General features: G+C 45.8%; 1 protein-coding gene across 3 annotated transcripts in view; it reads left to right on the forward strand.

Annotated features, from left to right (window-relative positions):
* The first annotated feature begins 749 nt into the window (after positions 1-749).
* Positions 750-20,083, forward strand: part of LOC129171026 (adenylate cyclase type 9-like) — a 47,759-nt gene continuing 28,425 nt past the window's right edge. For 2 of the 3 annotated variants that reach the window (XM_054759311.1, XM_054759312.1), the window contains exon 1: positions 754-3,647. In XM_054759311.1, the coding sequence (XP_054615286.1) occupies positions 1,841-3,647 (1,807 nt within the window). In that variant the 5' untranslated portion in view covers positions 754-1,840. Of the gene's footprint in view, positions 3,648-20,083 lie in introns of all 3 variants that reach the window. The other variant, XM_054759313.1, reaches the window with a different exon arrangement.

Here is a 20,083-nt window from a genome sequence, read left to right on the forward strand (position 1 = left end):
AATGAATATAATGATGAATTCATTATATTCTCCACAATTGATGCATTATGCAGTTACCAAGATGAGATCATTCACCACAAAAACCCTCCAAACTCCTACTTAAACTGTACCTTTCAGTGTTGTAATCGATTCTTACATTTATTCTCCATAATAATAGACTGTTAGACTCCCTCTTTTCCCCAGTGGGTCTGTCTTCTGCATGCATATGCACACACGTCAGACAGCAGTTAAGCTTGCACTGGCCAAGCTGTGGGATAGCTTTTCAAAGTAAAGTCCCTCTGGAGTGTGTGGGGGGGGTGTAAATGTGTGTAAAAGTGCCACAGTTAGACGATTTCGATGTTTGAATTCCAATTTAATCCATATAAAGTCATCCCCAACAATAAAGCGCTTCGCATGCACAAAATGAGCACAAAATGGTGCTTTACAGTACCACTAACGTCCTCTGGGTGTCAGCAATGCGCATGTCCAACTATCAAATGGACCGAGAAGAAGACGTCACTACTTTACAGCCAGACGCCGGGATGCTAATGCTAGCATTGTGAGACTCCGTTGTGGCGGAATGTGTGGCAAAAACGTCAAAAGAAACGTTATCGTATACAGACAAGCAGTCGAGTTCTGCTACGTCGTGATTTGTACGTTGTTTATACTGGCGCAGTCCGGCCGAAAGAAGAGAGTTTGGCGAATATGTGGTATATTTGATTCACACGTGCTTTATTTTGAAAGGAATGGTCGGAAGTGAAGTGAGTTTACTTTACACTCATTCCTCCCCTCTATCTCTCTCTCGCTCTCTCTCTCTCTCTCTCTGTCTCTCATGCACACACACACACACACACACACACACACACACACACACACACACACACACACACACGCCTATCAGTAGTCTGAAAATGCTTTTGCCCGGGAAGCTCACACAATGTCTCACGAAGGTGCAGGCAGGACGGGGAGGATGTGGGCGGAAAGCGGCGAGAAAACAATCCCATCTCGCAGTGGATGAGGATGCAGGATGCATTTGATTTGAAGGTTGGAGCGATGCAAGCCGCCCTGTCCCTCATTCATGTTGGACTGCAGGTATGAATAGCATCTCTTCCAATTCAATTAATGGATGAAGGCAGCCTTGTTGCGGTTTTGACCTGTGGGACTGTGGTGTGGAAGGGAGGGGCGCTAGGAGTACAGCTGGAGATTTGTTCATTAAATTAGATTTTCTCTTTGGAGTTTGTTTTTTTTGTGTGTCATCTGCAAGCAAACTTAACTTCAGGGATGACAGAGGATTGGATTATTTTGTTTTGCACACCAGACACTAGTTGAAGGAGCCTCATGTGCATATGCACATTTGCACAGAGGAAACAAAAAATGTAAAAAAATGTTCTCCATTTGACCTTCGTCCCTGAAGACACAGCAGAGGTGACTCATTGTAGTGGAAAGACATGATAAGACAAGGATATGTCCATGGGAATACCCTGATTAAGCCTAGAAATAATGATGCTGGAGTTGCCTCAAAGTTGAGTTGCTACGATTTTGGAAGGGCTACTTGATCAAATCAAATCAACAATTCACCAAAATCTCTTATTTTGTTCCCCCTTAAATGCTCACCCAATGAATGAAACCACGCTGGTCTGCAGCAAGCGGGCCTAGCAGTGCGTCAAAACAAACGGGATCACGCAGGGATGCAGGGACTGACGTCAAGTGAGCCATTGGATTAGTCAAAATCTTGGGAAGGTCAGGTGGAGTTTCCACAAGCTCCGCACTCCTCACTGAGGGGGAGTGACACTCAAAAGTCTTTGCCTTTCACGTGTAAGACTTCTTATCATTCATTGCCGAAGATTTTGGACACAACAACATGGCGTCCCCCCAACGTCAGCAACTGTTGCCTCACAACACAGAGGTGAGCTGTGACTCGAGTGGCGAAGGGGGCGTCTCGGTGAGGATCGGCAGCAGCGTCAAACACAAGCAGGGGGGCGGACCGCTGGGTTCCATCGGCGGAGCCTTCATGGCGGGCTCCAAGCACTGCAAGTACAGCATCTCATCCAGCTGTAGCTCTGGGGAGTCTGGAGTCAAGAGGACGTTTGTCAAGAGCTACCGCTCGCAAAAGAGGGTGCCTCAACTTTTCGAGAGGTCTGCCGGTCACTTCTGGGACCCAAAGTTTGACTCCTCCATCCTGGAGGAAGCGTGCAGGGAACGTTGTTTTCCTCAAACTCAACGACGTTTCCGCTACGTGCTCTTTTACCTGGCGACCACCGCCCTCCTCTGGGGATTTTACTTTGCCGCCAACACGTCCCGCTGCAGCAGGATAGCATTTCTTATTCCCACTGCGACCTTCCTCCTTTTCTGCCTCCTCCTCTTTCTGCTAACGTTTACAAAGTTCTACTCTCGCTGCTACAATCAAGCATCCCTGTTGCTCATTGTCGTCACCTTAATGCTGACCCTGGCCCCTCAGATCCAGACGTCAGGCTTCAGAGATCGAGAAACTCTCACTGATGTGATAGAGGTCGATGATTTCAGTGGGGCTGCACGCAACCTATCCTACCTAAAGATTGTAGGGGCTAGCGCTTGGCCTGTCTGTATCTCCTCTGTCGGCACCTTCTCACTCTGTATTGAAGTCCTCCTGTTGCTATACAGTGTCCTTCATGTCCGACTCTTTGCTTCCGTCCTCCTCGGGGTCCTCTACTCTGTCTGTTTTGAGATTTTGGGCTGGTTCCATGTAACCCAGACAGTAGGAAGTTTGAGCTTAACCCCCGAAAAAGACTGGACTACCCTCCGCTGGTTGGGACCGGCCAAAGCCTTGCTCCACCTGTGTGCCCACGCCATTGGTATTCACCTGTTCATCATGTCCGAGGTGCGGTCGCGCAGTACCTTCCTGAAAGTAGGACAAGCTATCATGCACGGCAAGGACCTGGAGGTGGAGAAAGCCTTAAAAGAGCGAATGATCCACTCTGTCATGCCCCGGATCGTGGCCGACGAACTGATGAAGCAGGGTGACGAGGACATAGGGGACAGTTCCGTGAAACGGTACTCCACAAGCGGAGCGGCCGCTGTCATCTCCAGCCCCAAGAGCAATAAACACAAGAAGACCTCCATCCCTCGAGGTCAGATCATCTTCAGGCCCTTCAACATGAAACGCATGGAGCCCGTCAGCATCCTCTTTGCGGATATTGTCGGTTTTACAAAAATGTCCGCCAACAAATCTGCTCACGCTCTCGTGGGTCTTCTTAACGACTTGTTCGGACGTTTTGATCGGCTGTGTGAGCTGACCGGCTGCGAGAAGATCAGCACCCTAGGAGACTGCTACTACTGTGTGGCTGGATGTCCCGAACCCAGGCCTGATCATGCCTACTGCTGTGTGGAGATGGGCTTGGGCATGATCCAGGCTATCGAGCAGTTCTGCCAGGAGAAGAGGGAGATGGTCAACATGAGGGTGGGCGTCCACACTGGCACCGTCCTGTGCGGTATCCTGGGCATGAAACGCTTCAAGTTTGATGTTTGGTCCAACGACGTCAACTTGGCCAACCTGATGGAGCAGCTGGGTGTAGCCGGGAAGGTCCATCTCTCGCAGGCCACCGCCAACTTTCTGGACGACCGCTACCAACATGAAGATGGACAGGTCAATGAGAGAATTGGACAAAGTGTGGTGGCGGACCAGCTCAAAGGTAGGTCAAATTTACAGCTTGTTAATGTCATCGATGTGGTAGTTTTTTCACATGACTGTAAATGATGTTTGTGGCGCCCCCCCCCACTGGGTTGCTAGCATACATGTAATACAGATGTCCTCAAAGTTTTCTAGTCATTAGACAAACGGTCAATGACTAATCAGTAATTTGGTGCCAAGTCTCGCTCGTCCCCTGCAAAGAGTTTTTCTTGATGGCGTCCATGTGTTTTAATGAATCCTGCTCAAAGTTTACAAACGGGCTTGAAGGTGTCTTCCAAATTTCTTGGTGATTCGGCTAAACGGTTTAAAGTTACAATGGGCATTTCGAGCTGTGGGCCGCACGGTGGCCTAGTGGTTAGCATGTTGGCCTCACAGTCAGGAGTTTGCAACTTTCTGTGGAGTTTGCACGGCCTCCCTGCGCGTGGCTTTTCTCCAGGTACTCCGGCTTCCTCCCGCATTCCAAAACTATGCATACTACCTTACATTGACGACTCTGAATTGTCCATAGGTGTAAATGGGTGTTTGCCTATGTGTGCCCTGTGATTGGCTGGTGACCAGTCCAGGCCACCTGGGATAGACTCCAGCGTACCTGTGACCCTAGTGAGGACACGCAGGATGAAAAATGGATGGATGAATGGATTTGAGCTGTGTGAGATATTTCAAGACCATTTGACTTTTAGGGTCAAACTTGGGTGTTTGTTACAGTTAGTGTGTTCAGGACTAGAGGAGTTATCTTACGTGTCATAGAGTCACTGTATTCCTATCATGCAGTTCCAATCGTTTAACAGTGGTTGCTGCAAATAGTCTGCAGCAACGCGTTACACACAATGGATGGTTGTCCTTAGAAGAAGTGTCTCGAAGGAGTCACCTTTATGTAGTCTGTCTGTAGCCTGTCCCTGATGGCCTGTTCTATTACCGTCATCACCGACCTCAATGCGTCCAGTCTCTTTAGTCTTTAATCTGAACCCCAAGGATTGTGTTACAAATTAATGAAACTGCAGCTTTGCTTTCATCTCTCCGTCTAATCCTTGCTTTGGGCTTACTTACCCCCAAGCTACCCGGGTATCTTTAAAGGGTCCCTGACATGATTCATCCACGTTGTAATTATGTCCTACATCAGCGGTCACCAACTTTTGTGAGACTAAGATCCCCGGTCTGGGCCATGAACCTGATGAACCTGCGCAAGATCTACCCCCCCAGGATATAAAGCTTTGTATTTAAATAGTTTTGTGTTATTATTGGGTGTTGGTGCCTTTTGCTTTATTTTTTTAACGATTTTTGCAGTTTTTTACATTTTATTTTGTTTCTACAGTGATGCAAACAACAAATGGCCCCTAAGCCGCACTTTGGCTACCTCTACTTTAGTGGCTCTTGGTTGGGTTCGGGCTTGTGTCATGGGCTCTGTGGGCAAAGTACATCTTGGCTTGTTGGCTCAGTGTCGTGGGCGAGCGATGGTGAGGAGAGAGAGACCGGTCAATGCAGCCCTAACGAGCTGCAGCTTGAAGATTTTCTGGGAGGTGCACGTCTATGGAATTATAGTATATTTGTGCCTTAATTTTGAGGTAACAAAGACAGATTTTGAGCCATATTAACGTGCAATAACTACTGATGTGTGCACAGACACGTCGCTGCACTCTGTCACTCACTCTCTCTCCCTCGCTTAACCTCTGCATGCTTGTGCGGCGATGCGATCTGGTCTATGTGCACTGATACATCCGCTCTGGTTTTGGAAACTGGGCTCCTGGCTGGAGCTTGCGGGTTGCGTGCGTGGAGGGTGGCGAGGCTTACCGGCATGTTCAGTGGTCAAAATGCGTGCCCTCCACGTAATCATTTTTTTTTTCCTAATATTCTCGCGATTGACGAGCAAAGTCCCAAAGATCAACCAGTAGCTTGCGATCGACGGGTTGGTGACCCCTGGTGTACATTGTTTGATTTTTGAAAAGCGAATGGTAAATTTGCAAAAATGATGTTTATAGTTCATGGCACCAGCGAGGACGAGTTAGCTTTTACTGTACGGTCTCATTTCCGAAAGTGATGTCATCGGAGTACCATCACTCAGGTAAACAAACATAGCGGTGTACGAGACAGCGGATGTTTACAGTGATCATAGTGAAGATTTGAGAGATCTGTCAATAGTTTACAAGGAGAGAAGAAGGAAGAAACATTTGGAGATGAAATAGAGAAGTTGCAGAACATGGACTTAAGTCTTAAGACATGGAGATGAAGATTGGTCACCTTCAAAACACAGAATGGTAAGTGTTGCTTATCCTTCAATTATTCGTCAAGATATGCCTGTGAAAAGATGTTTATATAACGTGTATAATGCTTTGCAGCCTTGTCGCTATCATGGAATAGTCTTTAGAAGACATTGTGACATTATGTACTACTCTGTTCTGTGGCGACGTAGTGGTGGTTCTGTACTGTACTGTGTACTGTGTACTGGCCGGTACTATTCCGCCGGCAGAATAACATTCTTTTCAAAATGCGTACTTTCAAGCCAAATGCTTCTTGTGAAGATGTTCCTTCAAAGCAGTCATCAGTGAAAAGCACACTACCAAAAAAAAAAAAAAGAAGTTGAGGTGGACGTCCACCCATCAAGAAAACAAACTTACAGTATCACTCTGATACTGTAAACATCCAGCAGCGACACAACAATTTGGCATGACTACTATTTGGATGAAAAATATACTGAACCAAGTCGACGATCTACCTCGGGAAGCGTTTGTTTGCTCTGCCTTCAAAAATCGAACCGTGTAGAACATCATTACAATCAATATATAACATATTTATGCAAAGTGTCAGCAACGCTACGTTGGATTTTGTAGATTCACACTGAGGATGAATTCCACACCAATTAGACATTGTCAATGTAAGCAATGATGCGCAGTCAAAGTGCCTTTTTGTTTACCAGGTGGGCAAGTGATATATGGCCCTCCGCCTCGCCTCATCTTCAAGATTGATGAGTGGCTACATCTTTTGCCACTTGCTAACTGTTTTTTTTTTTTTACCCTGTAAGTCCCAGAATAAATGTGTTGTACAGCCTTATCGGTCCCTCACTGTGTATTCACTTCCCATCTTAAGATTGATCCGCTCCCTGTAAGATTTGCTGAGCCGGTGAGAGAGAGCTTGCTGTCGGGAGGGAGTTTTTCCTCATGTGCTGTTAAAAAAAGACGAAAGAAATCCATTCACTGTCTTGATCGGTCGATGTAAATCCCTCAGGTAGCGTTATAGCCAGGATCTGTTGCTGGCCAATTACAACCAGGCCCCGTTTGCCTGGCTGGGACGTAAATTGCGATGACCTACAATACACTCAGTGGCCTCATTAGGCACACACCAACACTAAATACACCCAACACAAAAGATATTTTAAGTTTTCTGCCTTTATTCGGATAGTAATGCTGACTTTCAACATCAGAGATTATATGTGGATTGTTTTCTTTACAGACCTAAAGTCATTTCATGTGGACATTTTCGGCTCGTCCTAGCAGAGGTTGAGACTGTCTGTGGTGCGTTGAGTTTCACTGGTGTTGGCAGTTAAAGACCGACCTTGAGACCGGTGGTTTGAAGCCCAAATGAATTGTGGTCACTCACAGCAGTTTGACCGCAAAAACCTGCCCCCCCCTTGGCCAAGCCTGAGAGGGAGAGGAAGGACATTGAGTATGGGCTTAATGCGCCGTCCCTCCGACACATCTAGATAGCTAGTTATAGTTTTCCTGCGATTGATGGGCAACACACATCTCCCTTACATGACGTGCATGGAGCACGTAAGAAATATCTGAAGGTGCATTGGCTGCACTAATTTTGTATGAGGGGTGCGTGTGTGGCACATCGCACACATACGGAGTCCGTGAGTGCGACGTATGAAAACCTGACATGTTGCCCAAACCTGACACCAGCAAACACCCAGACTGCAGTAGATGGGATACATATCAGCTTTACCACATATGAACATATGAATGAGTCGCATTTGAAAAAACCTGAATTGTAGTGTTCACACTGACATGAAAACATCAGATACACGGCACATATGTGCAGAAAATTGACTTGCAGTTTGAAGTCTTTGTGAGTTGTGTCTTTAATTTGCTTTTAGTCGAGATGATGTCATTATCAACTCCGTCCAATTCCTTGATGTCTTTGACAACAAGTACTTTGGTTTCCTCCGGTCCTCCATTTTAGTGCCTGGAATTTCCTCATGCTTTTAAAAATCCACGAAGTTGTGACGTTCCAGTGTGTATCGCTCAAACATTATATGGGTCATACATGTGGCATCATTTGGCATTTTTCCTGGGCAAACCAGAAGTGATGATGTTTTTTTCTGTGGTGAACCACCTCCAACACATCCCTCATTGTCCGGCGTCCTCATTGTCTCCTTAGGGAACTAGGTTTGAGGCCAGGCCTTGTTGTTCTGTGCGTGTCCCCCAGTGGAACTGGGGCTACTATATTTGTCTCAGCTTCCTGGGGAAGTGAGCGCATGCGATTGATTGTCTCAGTCTTGTCCTTTCTTTTTGTTCCTAATGTGGAATGATGGCACCTGAGTAGGCCGGCAGCGTGCACTTGTTACCTTTCTGGAGCCTTGAGACTTGAGCCATGACTCACACAAGCAGCTTTTGTTGGCAGATTACACTTAAGTGTGGAGGAGTGGAATTTAGTTTCTGTCCACACGGGAACGTTTTTTTGGGGGGCCAGATTGAAAAAAATTAAAATTAAGTAAATAGTTGCATCCCAGACGGGAACGGATGTTTGGGTTAAAACGATGTAATACACCGACAGACATGAAATGTGCTTCAGTGCTAACTGGACTTTCCTACTGAAAAGAAAGAGAACTCCTTGAACAGTAGCAGCACGACGTTGATGATCTAATACGCACTTTCATTCAATTCTCTTGTATCGGTGAACCAACTCATGTTTGCCTCCAGGTAGAGCATGATCTTACATTGCGTTTGAAATTGGAAGCGTGACCTTTGCCAGCTTCACGACTGCTGTGTGGGTATTTACCCCCCCCCCACCCGAACGGATCTCTCCTCCATTTGCCTCGTGGGTGGTCTCTAATTAGAAAGACTTGGTAATCTTCCATATTATAGGGATTCATGGGAGACATTCTCCATCGTTATACTTTCCCACACTGGCCCCCGAACACCCCCGGTCAGCAACCAGACTGCCAGCTGTTTTATTTGCATGGAAAGGTATGGATTGCCAATAATGAGGCTGTCATCACTGTGCTTATTTATGATCAGAGACGTTTTCAGAGAGAGACTTACAAGGACATCGATTGTGCAAAGTAGTACACTTGAGTAGTTTGTGTTCTGGTACATACAAGTAATACTTTCACTCGGAGAGCAAAGATATTTCAACTCAGGCTTTGATCTTGTTGGTTTTCGTTGCTGTGTCGTTTTAAGCGACTGTACTGAAAAGTCCCCGTTTCATTTCTATACAGAAGATCTCCACTACTCGTGGGGGGGAGAACGTCCCGAGAAAACTGAGTAATTGAGACGCCCATAAACATGTCGATTTTTGACACAAGTCTCACTCCTCCCCCCCGAACCCTCTTGTTAGCTTGACATTGACGTTCTTCTTCGATTTCGGGTCAGCATTGGCAATGAAAGTGATTGTTGTAATTATTAGATTAGATTCGGCTCCAGAACCGTTCCTGTCTCACACACTTATTAAACACATTTTAAAGTATAACATGTGCAGCTCCTCACTACGAATAAATGATGATGTAAGATGATTGATAGAACAAATGGGATCGGAGTCACGGCCTAGTCTTTGAGCTTGGTTGATGGTCACTACAGCCATGCTGGATGGATGGATGGATATTAGCATGCTAAATACACACCTTCTTGCTAGCACACACATACACTTAAAATGAATATATAGATTTTTGTACCCCTATATTTCTGTATACTAACTGTTGTATCACCATTATATTGTACCATAGGACACAAGTGTAGATGTGGTCTTTATAGGTCGCACACAATCACACCTGAAGTCCACGTCGTATTAGGGTGGCATTTACGTATTTACGAGCGGAAAAGCATCGATGGAGCCATGACAGGTTGCATTGCCCTGGTGACCCCACTTTCCTTGACCCGAGGGGGTGGGGACAGAATAAGGATGATTCTAAGCTGAAAGTGGGGAGCCACAAGAAGCGAAGCCATTCTTCAATCAATCACACTGGCAAATAAATCTAAGATGACCAATCTGAAATTGACAGATGCTGGGTGAGTCTTGTTTTTGCAATGAAAAAGTTCTGTGCTAACATTGCGCCTCTCATGCACTAAAGTTTTGCAATGCGCTCTGTTCCCTCACCTTGGTACGACATGCTTACACCCTCCACCTCCGTAGGGATGTCCTCCCAGTCATTCAATGGATCATTCACCCGATGCAGCCTTTTCCATAATTGCTGCTACCTGTGACCTTGACAAAGACAAATGAGGCCGTCTGGCTGCCAAAATGCAGCACGGAAAGGAGCAGCACATGAAATTAGCTCAAAGTGCTCCCTTCCCACCATGGGATTAAGACTTGGTCCCAGATTTACAGTCTGGGGGAACTGGGAATTGAACTAGCCATCTTTTATTTTCTTGATGGCCACCTTACTCCTTTGCCTTACCGTCTGTCCCTGTGTCAAGAATCCGGGCTATTTCTCTTACTTGACTAAAAAGTTGTGATCTGACATCCTAACATTGACTGAATTCAGCAGTTTTCAGCAGTTTTCAGTGAGCAACGTAATCGCTGACATACTCTAAATGGACAAACGCATCGATAGGAAGGCAGTAATGGGAGTCGGTGCCCCCTTCCTAACTATGACAGCTTCTAATCTGTGCCTGTGGAGGAATTTATGCACGTTTGCCACTGCACGCTACCTCCTTGTCTCATGTTTTTCGACTTAATCGGGTACTGCGGGGTACTATTTGTGGTACCTGGTGATCCTGGGTTCCTCACGTGCCAAGCCACGTTCTTTGGTCAAGCAGATTTGCCATTGCTGTGTCATAACATTTGAGGACATTCTTTTAGAAATGACAAAAGTAAAGACACATGCTTAGCTTAGCTTTAGCCTCAGCTCTGTGGGCAGCCTAAGCTCTTTGCTCCTCTTGGATGCACAGGCCGCTGACCAGTGTCCTCCATTTCACATAGTTTATGGCTTTTTGCTCAATCTCTCCCCAGCTGAGCACACTCTGATACTTTTGCCCCTATGCTTTTTCTCCAGCTGTTCCTGGGGTGACCTCTTTTCCTTTTCTCTTGGGAGTTCCAATTCAGGCCTGATCGGGGGATGTTTCCTGAGGGCGTGACTTATACAACTCCACTTTCGCTTTCAGATTTGTAAGTCTTTGGCAGTGGTCACCAACCTTTTTCAGTCCAGGTCACTGATATTTCCCGATATTTTCGCTATATACTGGCAAATTCTCAAAGATCAACAGGTTGTATTGGCGACCTCTGGTCTGTGGGGTCTCAGCTAGTTCTTTTCCACAAGGGGGTGGGGGTTAACTACTTCATCCTATAAAAAACGTCCTAGTTACAGAAAGTCTTAGCTCTGAGTGCTGCAGTGTTATAATGCACTGTCTCTACTCTGCTGCAGGGGCCCATTTTCATGCTGCCCTCAGTCTCCTTTTGGATCAAATTTGGCTCCTTGAAGTGACACAAAGCCAAATGGCAAGAAGTAAATACAGGAGACTGTCGACCTCTTTCATTGTTTGCTACTTAATGTGTCACGTTGACGTATTTATTGCGACGTGGGTTTTTTTGTCAGTTGAAAACCAGCCATCTCAAACTAAGAGAGTAGAGACGAGACAAGACAGTACTATGCAGTGGAAAAGCAGCATGAGAGTTCTAGACCAACACTAGGGCCCTATGAGTTCCGCGTCAGCGGAAATTGCGGAATTTACAAAAATAAAAACGGAATCTACTGTTAAACGCGGAATCTCGTGGAAAGTGACATAATGCGAATGAAAGTTCTGAGTGAAATCAACGAGAGGCACGTTTATTCTTGCACCTGGCTCGTCTTGACCGTCGATGGACATGCTCAACACACACGACACTCTTCCAGCCTTCAAAATAAGAGCACTATTTGCCACATCTTGTCTAATTGTGTAAACAAAATAAGGGTGTCATGAAAAAATATCTTACATTAATAACATGATTGGAATTGCATCAGTAACTACTGTACACCTTCCTTACCCACAAGCACGGGCGTTACAGTTTGTTGAAGATTTTGTAGCAATGTGTGCAGAGGCTGACGTCCCAATAGAATAGTTAGCCAGGCTACATCCCTTTCTCAGTTACTCGCCAAAATTAGCCAATGATGTATTACAGCAATAAATGTAAGGATTTTTGCATTTAATAAATGGGCATTTTATTCACGAACCCCAAAAAGGTAAAAGACGGAATTATAAAAAATAAAAACGCAATTTGGGAAAAAATAAAACAGAATTTATTATTTAAGTATTTCCCCGGCCCCCTCCCAAACTAAACACGTCGAAACGGCGGCCTAAACCACCGGCGAAAGCTGGCATAACTCTTCTTACAGAGGGTGAATGGAAGCTAGCGGGTTAGCTTAGTTTAGCAGAGCATGCTAGTGCGGCTGTGTGCGACTCAGGCCGGGTGTGTGTGTTTACACCGTGTTGCGGTTTACCGCTTTAATGTGAGCGAGCGTTTTACGATGCCTGCTGACGTTGTGCAAGTTCTGAGTGAAAAACGGCGAGAGGCACGTTTATTCTTGTGCCCGGCTCGTCTTAACCGCCAACAGACATTCTCAACGCACACAACACACCTTCCTCAAGCACAAGCATGGGCATTACAGTTCGTTGAAGATTTTGTTGCAAGATAGCAGTACTAATCCCCTGCCTGGCTGTCGCTGCATGGTAGGTTACAGCACTGCAAAGAGACAAATAGCGTAATACCGCACATACAACTCTACTGTATATTACAGTTCATCTCTAAATGTCATTGCAGCCTACAGCCACCTCTCTGCCCCCGATGAAACACATATTACTGTGCTGTGCCCCATCGACTGGTATGCTTTAGAGGGACCTAATGGCCAAAGTACCGAAGGGTCACCTTTAGGATGTGCACACAGCGCCATGATTCCTGAAAGGTGGAAAGCTCTACGGTGTGGCAGGATTTATAGAGCTGCAGGCATTTAGACCTGCTGCAGTGTGGACTACCTGTTCTTATTCAGGAGGGCCGTGCAGGAAGGGATGTTTGTTGACTGACTGTTGTGATTTGTTAGGATCAAGAGTAGACAGTTGCTTTTTCATAGCCTGGCTAAGTCTCATCGCTGAGCATTCACGTGTCAGTGCAGACCTCTCTCAGCTGCGCTGCTGGCTTTCTGGTGAAGTCCCCAACCAACCGACACCAGCATCTGTCTGATAAGCACTAACATCACTTGGCCTTCAGAACAGGTGCAAGGCGTGGACAATACAGATCACAACACACACCTCTCACTTCTGCAGCCTGTCTCGACAATGATGTGAATGCCGGAAGCATACAATTGCGAGATGGGCCAAAACTCACATCCCGACATGTTTAGGGTGAATATCGATGCATGATATACAGTATATCCCGATATTTGTTCCACAAAGTGAGTTTAGACAAAGTCAAAGTCAAATATGCGTGTGAAGTTGTTTCATTAAAATTGAAACGTCCGTTGTCTTTTTGAAATCAATGTAGAAAAAGTAAAATAGAATCTTCCATCTTACTCCGGCTGCACTCACGGTAGTCCCTCTGCAGCCATGTTAGCACGTCCATCTTGTCGGGGAGAGATCTAACGCTCCGCATGATGACAGACAGCAAACATGCTTTATATCGTCTTTTCCGCTGCCGCGCTTTACTGCTGCTATGCAGCCTGTCCTCCTCCTCCGTATCTCCGCGGGGATCTCCGGTGGCTTGGCGTAGCGAAGGGGTGTGTGGCGCCGTGAATGAATGGGTCTCCCGCAACAAGCAAGAGGAAAGCTACAAACGTAACAAGATCAGCATCCATAGCTGCACACTTGCTTAAGAGCACAAAAAACAATAAAGTACGAATAAAGTAGTATTCCACCCTAAAAACGCTGCGGAAAGTACAGAGCTGCTGTAACGAGCTGCTACTCAGGCGCCGCCATCTTGAAGCATCAAGAGTTACAGCGCAAGTCCAGTCCATATCGATATGAACGAAATGCTTGTTTCTGATATCGTGCTTAAAAGAAATATCGAGATATCGCCGGGCCCTTATTCAAGCTTTTGAAAACATTCAGCGTAATTTCATATTTTCAGTGAAAATGTTTCCATTGAAAATGAATTATTTGGCGCCCCCTACTGCTGCCCCCCTGCTGATTCTGCAGAGGTGACATGGCTCAGGTGGCAGAGCGCTTGCTTCCCATCCCAGAGGTTGCTGTTTGAATTCCTGTGTAGGCCTTCATCGTGTTGTATAAAATGATACCACTGTCCTCTCACCGCCGCCACCTGTAGACTAATTAGGGGTGATGGTCCAACTGAGGGGAGAGTCAATTCGGATCGATTGAGCTGGGGAGCAACACTCAAATTGCCCCAAGGCATGAATGTGAGTGTGAATGCTTGTCTGTCGACATGTGCCCTGCGATCGGCTGGCGACCAGTCCAGGGTGTACCCCCCCTCTTGCCCAACGCCAGCTGGGATAGGCTGCCGCATACTCCGGCCGCACCGGAGAGAAGTCGCACCCTTCTCTCCGACATCCTGGTTGCTCTTATAATATTGATGAAAAGGCGATACGATGCATAATAGGGGGCCTTTTAAGTGCAAACATGGTTTACCTGGCAGCGCGTCTCGTGTTACACATGCAGTGTGGGCATGCACAACCACGTGCTCTTTCTAAATCACTTTTCAGTAATACTATATAGTGCCGCCATCCATTAGTCTGTTGTTTCCTCTAAGGCGGTTCTCAATAAAATACTGGCTCTGGATCAGGAAAATTGTCGGAAATCTTCTCGTTCTGTCTTGCGTGCGGCAACCTTTGATTTGTCACATTTGCAAAGTACTTAGAAGATGTGCTTGGATACATTTCCAGCAGTGTGATGCCCTCCCTCTCCCTTGCCCCTTGGAGACCGAGGTAGATGGAAATCCATACGGAGGAGGCGAGGACGTATGATGTGTGTTATATAGAGGGAAAGGAAACACATGTACAGTGCAGACTTTAGACAGGAGATGGATGGAGCTGTCCTGCTGAGGTTCATCATGTTCAGGGCCAACGTGCAGCTCCACATATAGTCACACAACAGCTACACACACACACACACGTACACACACACACACACACACACACACAGGCTCCTTAAGCCAACTCTGCATCCCAGGCTAATGGCCGTTAGAGGAGGTCAGCTAGAAATAAGAAGCTCTGCAGAAATACTGACTTCATTCATTTGACAGTCGTGATGAGTAGACATTAGACGTGCAGTGGCGTCCTTTCACCAGATGTTTTCTTTTTTTAAATATGCGATACAGAGCAGTGCCGTGATGGACTTTCCTCAAACAATACCCAAGATATGGGATGCATTTACTTGTGCAAATGCACGTGTGATACATAACGATACAAATTAAGTAATCTCTCTAACAAATACATCACTCGTGCATCGCAGGTAACAGTGATAGGTGAGTTTCTGTGAAGTAGGGTTCCTTATTTGTCAATGGAGTTTTTTTTAGCCACTGTTTGAGGAAGGCACACTTGGCACATGCACAGTTTGCATCTCTTCACTTCCACCGTTTATCTCGTAATTTAAACTTTTCATCTCAAAATGATGACTTTCCTATTTCATAATTAGGACTTTTTATGTCATAATTGAGTTTTTTGTCACATGATTTTGAGTTTTTAATGTCAGAATTCTGACATAAAAGCAGCCCTTCCATGACGCCATCTCTGACCGTTAAGCCTTGAAAGGGTGGAAGAAGCATGGACCACTGTTTGGCTCCCTTTATCTCCCTGCACGGTTGACACTCGAGGTTGAGCTCTTCTTCTGGCGAAGCGTCGGTTGAGTCGTCACATGTCTCTGAGGTGACCCGGCGGCCTTGAGGATGCGTTGTGTGATAAACCGCTAGCGTGACTCACTGATGCGGCCTAAGCTTTTCTCCTTTTGTGATCAAGGGCGCAGAAAATGTCAGCAATAGACGTGCACGTGCGCGCTTGCTTTTCCTGATTGTGATGGATGGCTCTCGCTGCGGAGGTGACGCATGCACTCACCTGCACGCCTTCACTTACATTCAGCACTTGGATGGCAAACTCCCACACATGCAGCCCCGCCTTGTCCCGTGTTGCAGCTGCAGTGACTCATTAGCGGTGCACACGGGAAGCGTGTGTATATACGTGTGTGTGTGTGTGTGTGTGTGTGTGTGTGTGATAAATGGCCGTGTGAATTATGAATGAGGGGAGATGACGGGGTGCCGGTCCGCCCTGAATCCAGCTTGTGCAGGCACGCTTTGGCTACGTCGGCCAAGTGACTTCTTGGCTATGAATTATTTTGTTCATTTTTCTGCTGTAGGAGAGAAAGACTTGATGTTTATTGTTGGCTGTGTGCTTTCGAGTGCATTTGAAGTACTGAGAAGTTACAGTGCAACGTTTGTATTTCATGTACTTTGGTCCACTCCGTCCATCTTCTTTTCCCCAATCCATTTTCTGTCCTTGTTAATTATGTTGCTGAATTGATCATTAACCAGAAATTCAATTTATTATTTGACCTTGAAAGGACCTTGAGGGCCTCTCAGCGTAGTGATTATTGACTCTTCCCAGCATCACAAGTAGCTGCTTGATGAGCTTAAAAGCTGAAAACCCAACTGAGTTTGTCTTAAACAAATGATCGCTGTTTCGCGGTTGACTGTGGCCTATTATTAGTAAAAAAAAAAAAAAAAGTTATTTGTACTTTTGTGGCCACAAGGTATCAATAATGACGTGAGATTACGTCACCTTTCACACTGCATGGAGACTGGCTACTGAGCCAGCACAGCCCAGCCGACATGCCATGGCTGAGACGGACGTGCCATGGCTAAGAGGGAGTGGAAAAATAGGTTCTCCTCTCACTCTGTGTGGAAGTGGTAAGTTTTTGGCTTCCTTGTCCTTCTTCCCCACTCTGTTTGAAACACCTTCTTAAGTTAGAATAAGTAAATTAGAGAGGCTAACTAGTTTGCTCGCTAGCTTGCTATGCTAACAGCGGCCATCTGTTATGTCTCTGCAGTGTTACTGTAACGTCCACAGTGTAATGTAAACAAAGAATAATTAGGTGTAAAGGTGACTGTAGGGGTGTTATTTCATGTCTAGAGGGCTCTATAATGTTAAAACCCGTATTTAGAAAGTTATAAACATGTTTTCTATCCTCCAACTACAAACATATTATTAATATTGAATCCTGTTTTGCGGAAATTAACCACGATTAAATGAGGGACGACTGTCCTGTATTTGGTCGTTTTTTTGGTCAGTATTTGGTGAAAACTTGAAGCTGTGTGTGTTACATGTACAGTCATGGAGAAAGGATGTTTATTGGTCCATTGTAATGCCTGGTGGTACTAAAGGTACATTTGTTTCATGATGATGACAAATATAGCTCATAAGAGTTCCCTTTAAAAGGTGATGTCTAGCAACTCCCATGCTTTTCTTCATAATAACCAAAGTTCTTCCATGAATAGCTATAGCATTGCACTGCCAAAACATGGAACTCTTCTGAGCTATTTTTGTTGCCATTGTTCTGTTTGTCCAAGCAAAGGTAGCTTTAGTTGTATCAGGCATTCAAATGAACAAGAAACTAAGAAACAAGGGTGCTCTCATCATATTTCCATGACTGTATGCTAGCTTGTCTTCCAAAGCATTTGGAACACCAGCTACAAATATCGTTTAGTGTCTGCGCTGCAGTTTGTCCTGACGTCTCCTGGTGACCGGTGGTCATGGTCCTCCTTGGAGCAAAGTATTAGGGACAAGTTAGCAGCGTGGAACGGCCCTCCTGCGTCCCCTCCAGCTGTCAGCTGCTCCCCCGTCCAAGTACTTCACAGCCCCTCTCCATGTCACGTCTTAAACCTGTTACTGACATACCGTGTGTGTGTGTGTGCGGTAATCACCTGATGTTACCCCAAAAGAGGTCATTCCCTAACCTTTTATCACTTTCCGTTATCCTCCGTGGCACTCTCCTTTTCTACCCGACTGATCTCTCTGGCTTGTCTGTCGTCGTCTCCCCTGCTGGAAAAAACATACATACGTCGCTCTCTTGCTTTCTGAGCTCTCTTGCAAACAAACATTCACTTTCTGAGGAAGACATTTTGTGTGCTAGTTTACAATTTACAGTGTTCCCTCGCTGTATCGCGGTTCACTTTTGCAGAATTTTTTTAGTGCTTCTTTTTGTTATTACAGCCTTGGAACGCCGTTACAGGCCGAGCCTGGCCCTTTAAGAAGCATTGCATTGTGGGAAGTTGAGTGTCTCTCTCTTCCCTCTCTCGTCTGTCTGCACCGCCCATTGTTTTCTGTGTCCTGATTGGCTGTAGACCATTGTCAATCAATCAATCACTCCTGTGTCACTGCTAGCTTGCTAGCTTGCAAATGAATCTTCGGTTCGAAGGAGGAGTACTGCAGAAATATGTTTTTAACAAGGATACAAGAACGCTGCACGGCCACACGAGTGAAATACGCGTGAGTGACTTAATCATTTCTTGTGTCCGACCTCGAGGTTGATCATTTAAGTTCAAACGAAGGTTTGAACTTTTTTGAGAGTGTTTAAACAAGAGAAATGTGAGAAAATGTTAGTGCCTGTCTGAGAAAAGTGTATCAAGTGTATGGTGAGGGGTTTTCCAGCCTTAAAACATATAAATGCTAAATGGTCTTTCACTTGTGTAGCGCTTTGGCACTGTTAGCACATTTACCTACTGATGACTCAGCATCAGGGGCCACTGGGGGTTCAGTATCTTCCCCAAGGATGCTTTGACAGAGGATCGAACCTACAACCTTCAGGTTGCTAGATGACCACTCTACCACCTAGCCATGCCGCCCCCATTATTATATGTAATAATTGTAAAGTTATTGCAGGCTATTTCGGGAACCTAAACGAGGGAACACTGTATTGAAATTACTCGTTGAATTTCTATTACGTTACACTCTACTGCACTGCTAGCGGCCCCGCAACAAAGAGACTGTATGACTGACAAAAGGGCTCACTCCGTTCATGCCGTTGTTCTACAGAACAAACACGCCAAGGTGCTGAAAGCAAAGCACTGCTGTTTGGAGGCGAGGAAACGCACGGCAATATATTGAGGCCGGCAAAATTGTCAAGTTCATTTTCATTTATTGTGACTAATTATCGTCCCAGGCCTGGTGCCCAGAGGACATATTTTTTCTGAATGGGAAATCTTTTCACGTTTTACTCTCGTGAGATCTTGTGACACGAGATCTTGTGACCCGTCATGATTATGCGGTCCTATTCCTACTTGATTAATAGGAAACTTTTAACACACAAGCTTGTTAGCTATATAGCCAAGGGGGGGCTCTGCGGCCAAAAGAGCCCTTCTTTAATTCCTATAATCGACGTAGGCATTTCCGGCTCAGCTGCCCTTGAGCAAGATGCCTAACTGCCCCCACGGCGCTCTCTAATGGTGTGGGCTGTCCTCTGCTGTGATGGCTTAAATGCAGAGGTCCATTTGTGTACTGGGCATGTAAAAAAGAGAAAAAGGTGTTCATGTTGCAATAAGTCTGAGGCGAGCTCACAGGAGAAGCGCCATGGAAAATAAAGCCTAATGGTTTCATAATGACTCCAATTTGGGCTGTTTAGTTTGTAGAAAGACGCTGATTGTTTCACAAAAACACGCCGAGCTTGATGGTGACGGCTGCTGGCGCTTAATTATACAGCTCGACGGTGATGTCACGTCAAAGCTGCCGCCTCTTCCTGCTGCTTGATTTACAGGGTGACAAACTAAGTGCACGCTGGCTGCAGCTACTTCAATCAATCCCTTGTGTTCTCCCAAGAGGATGCCAACGTGTTGCCTGCGTAGTTTCCCTTTGCTGCTGCTGCACTGCTGCTTTCCATGCAGCAGCATCACGGTATCGCCGGTACCGGTCAGGAGGACAAGCGTTAGTGTTTAAGTGTTGAATAGGAGAGGATGCAGGGTAAATTTGAGGGCGGAGTGGTTGTTTACGTCTGTATGTTAGTATAAAAATGCTACGCGCACACTTGATGGTGAAAGCTGCATGCAATGAAAGCATTTGTACTTTCCTATGCTGACCAGGACCCAAACTGATGCACTTTGCTGGTAATTACCTTTTGCCAGACGTACGAGCCACTTTGGGTGGCAACGTACCCAGAAAACCAAAGTAGTGCAGTTTCAATTTTCAGCAATTTCAGCGAAGATCGGGATGTTTGCGGTGGAAACGCAGCAGGGTATTTCAAGCTCCCTGGGTGAACAGGACAGTGGCTGATGTTGTCTCCTAGGTACAGTAATGTAATAATCAATGAATTGCTTCCATAC

Source organism: Dunckerocampus dactyliophorus, chromosome 18 (genome assembly GCF_027744805.1).
Source record: "Dunckerocampus dactyliophorus isolate RoL2022-P2 chromosome 18, RoL_Ddac_1.1, whole genome shotgun sequence".
Lineage (NCBI taxonomy): Eukaryota > Metazoa > Chordata > Actinopteri > Syngnathiformes > Syngnathidae > Dunckerocampus > Dunckerocampus dactyliophorus.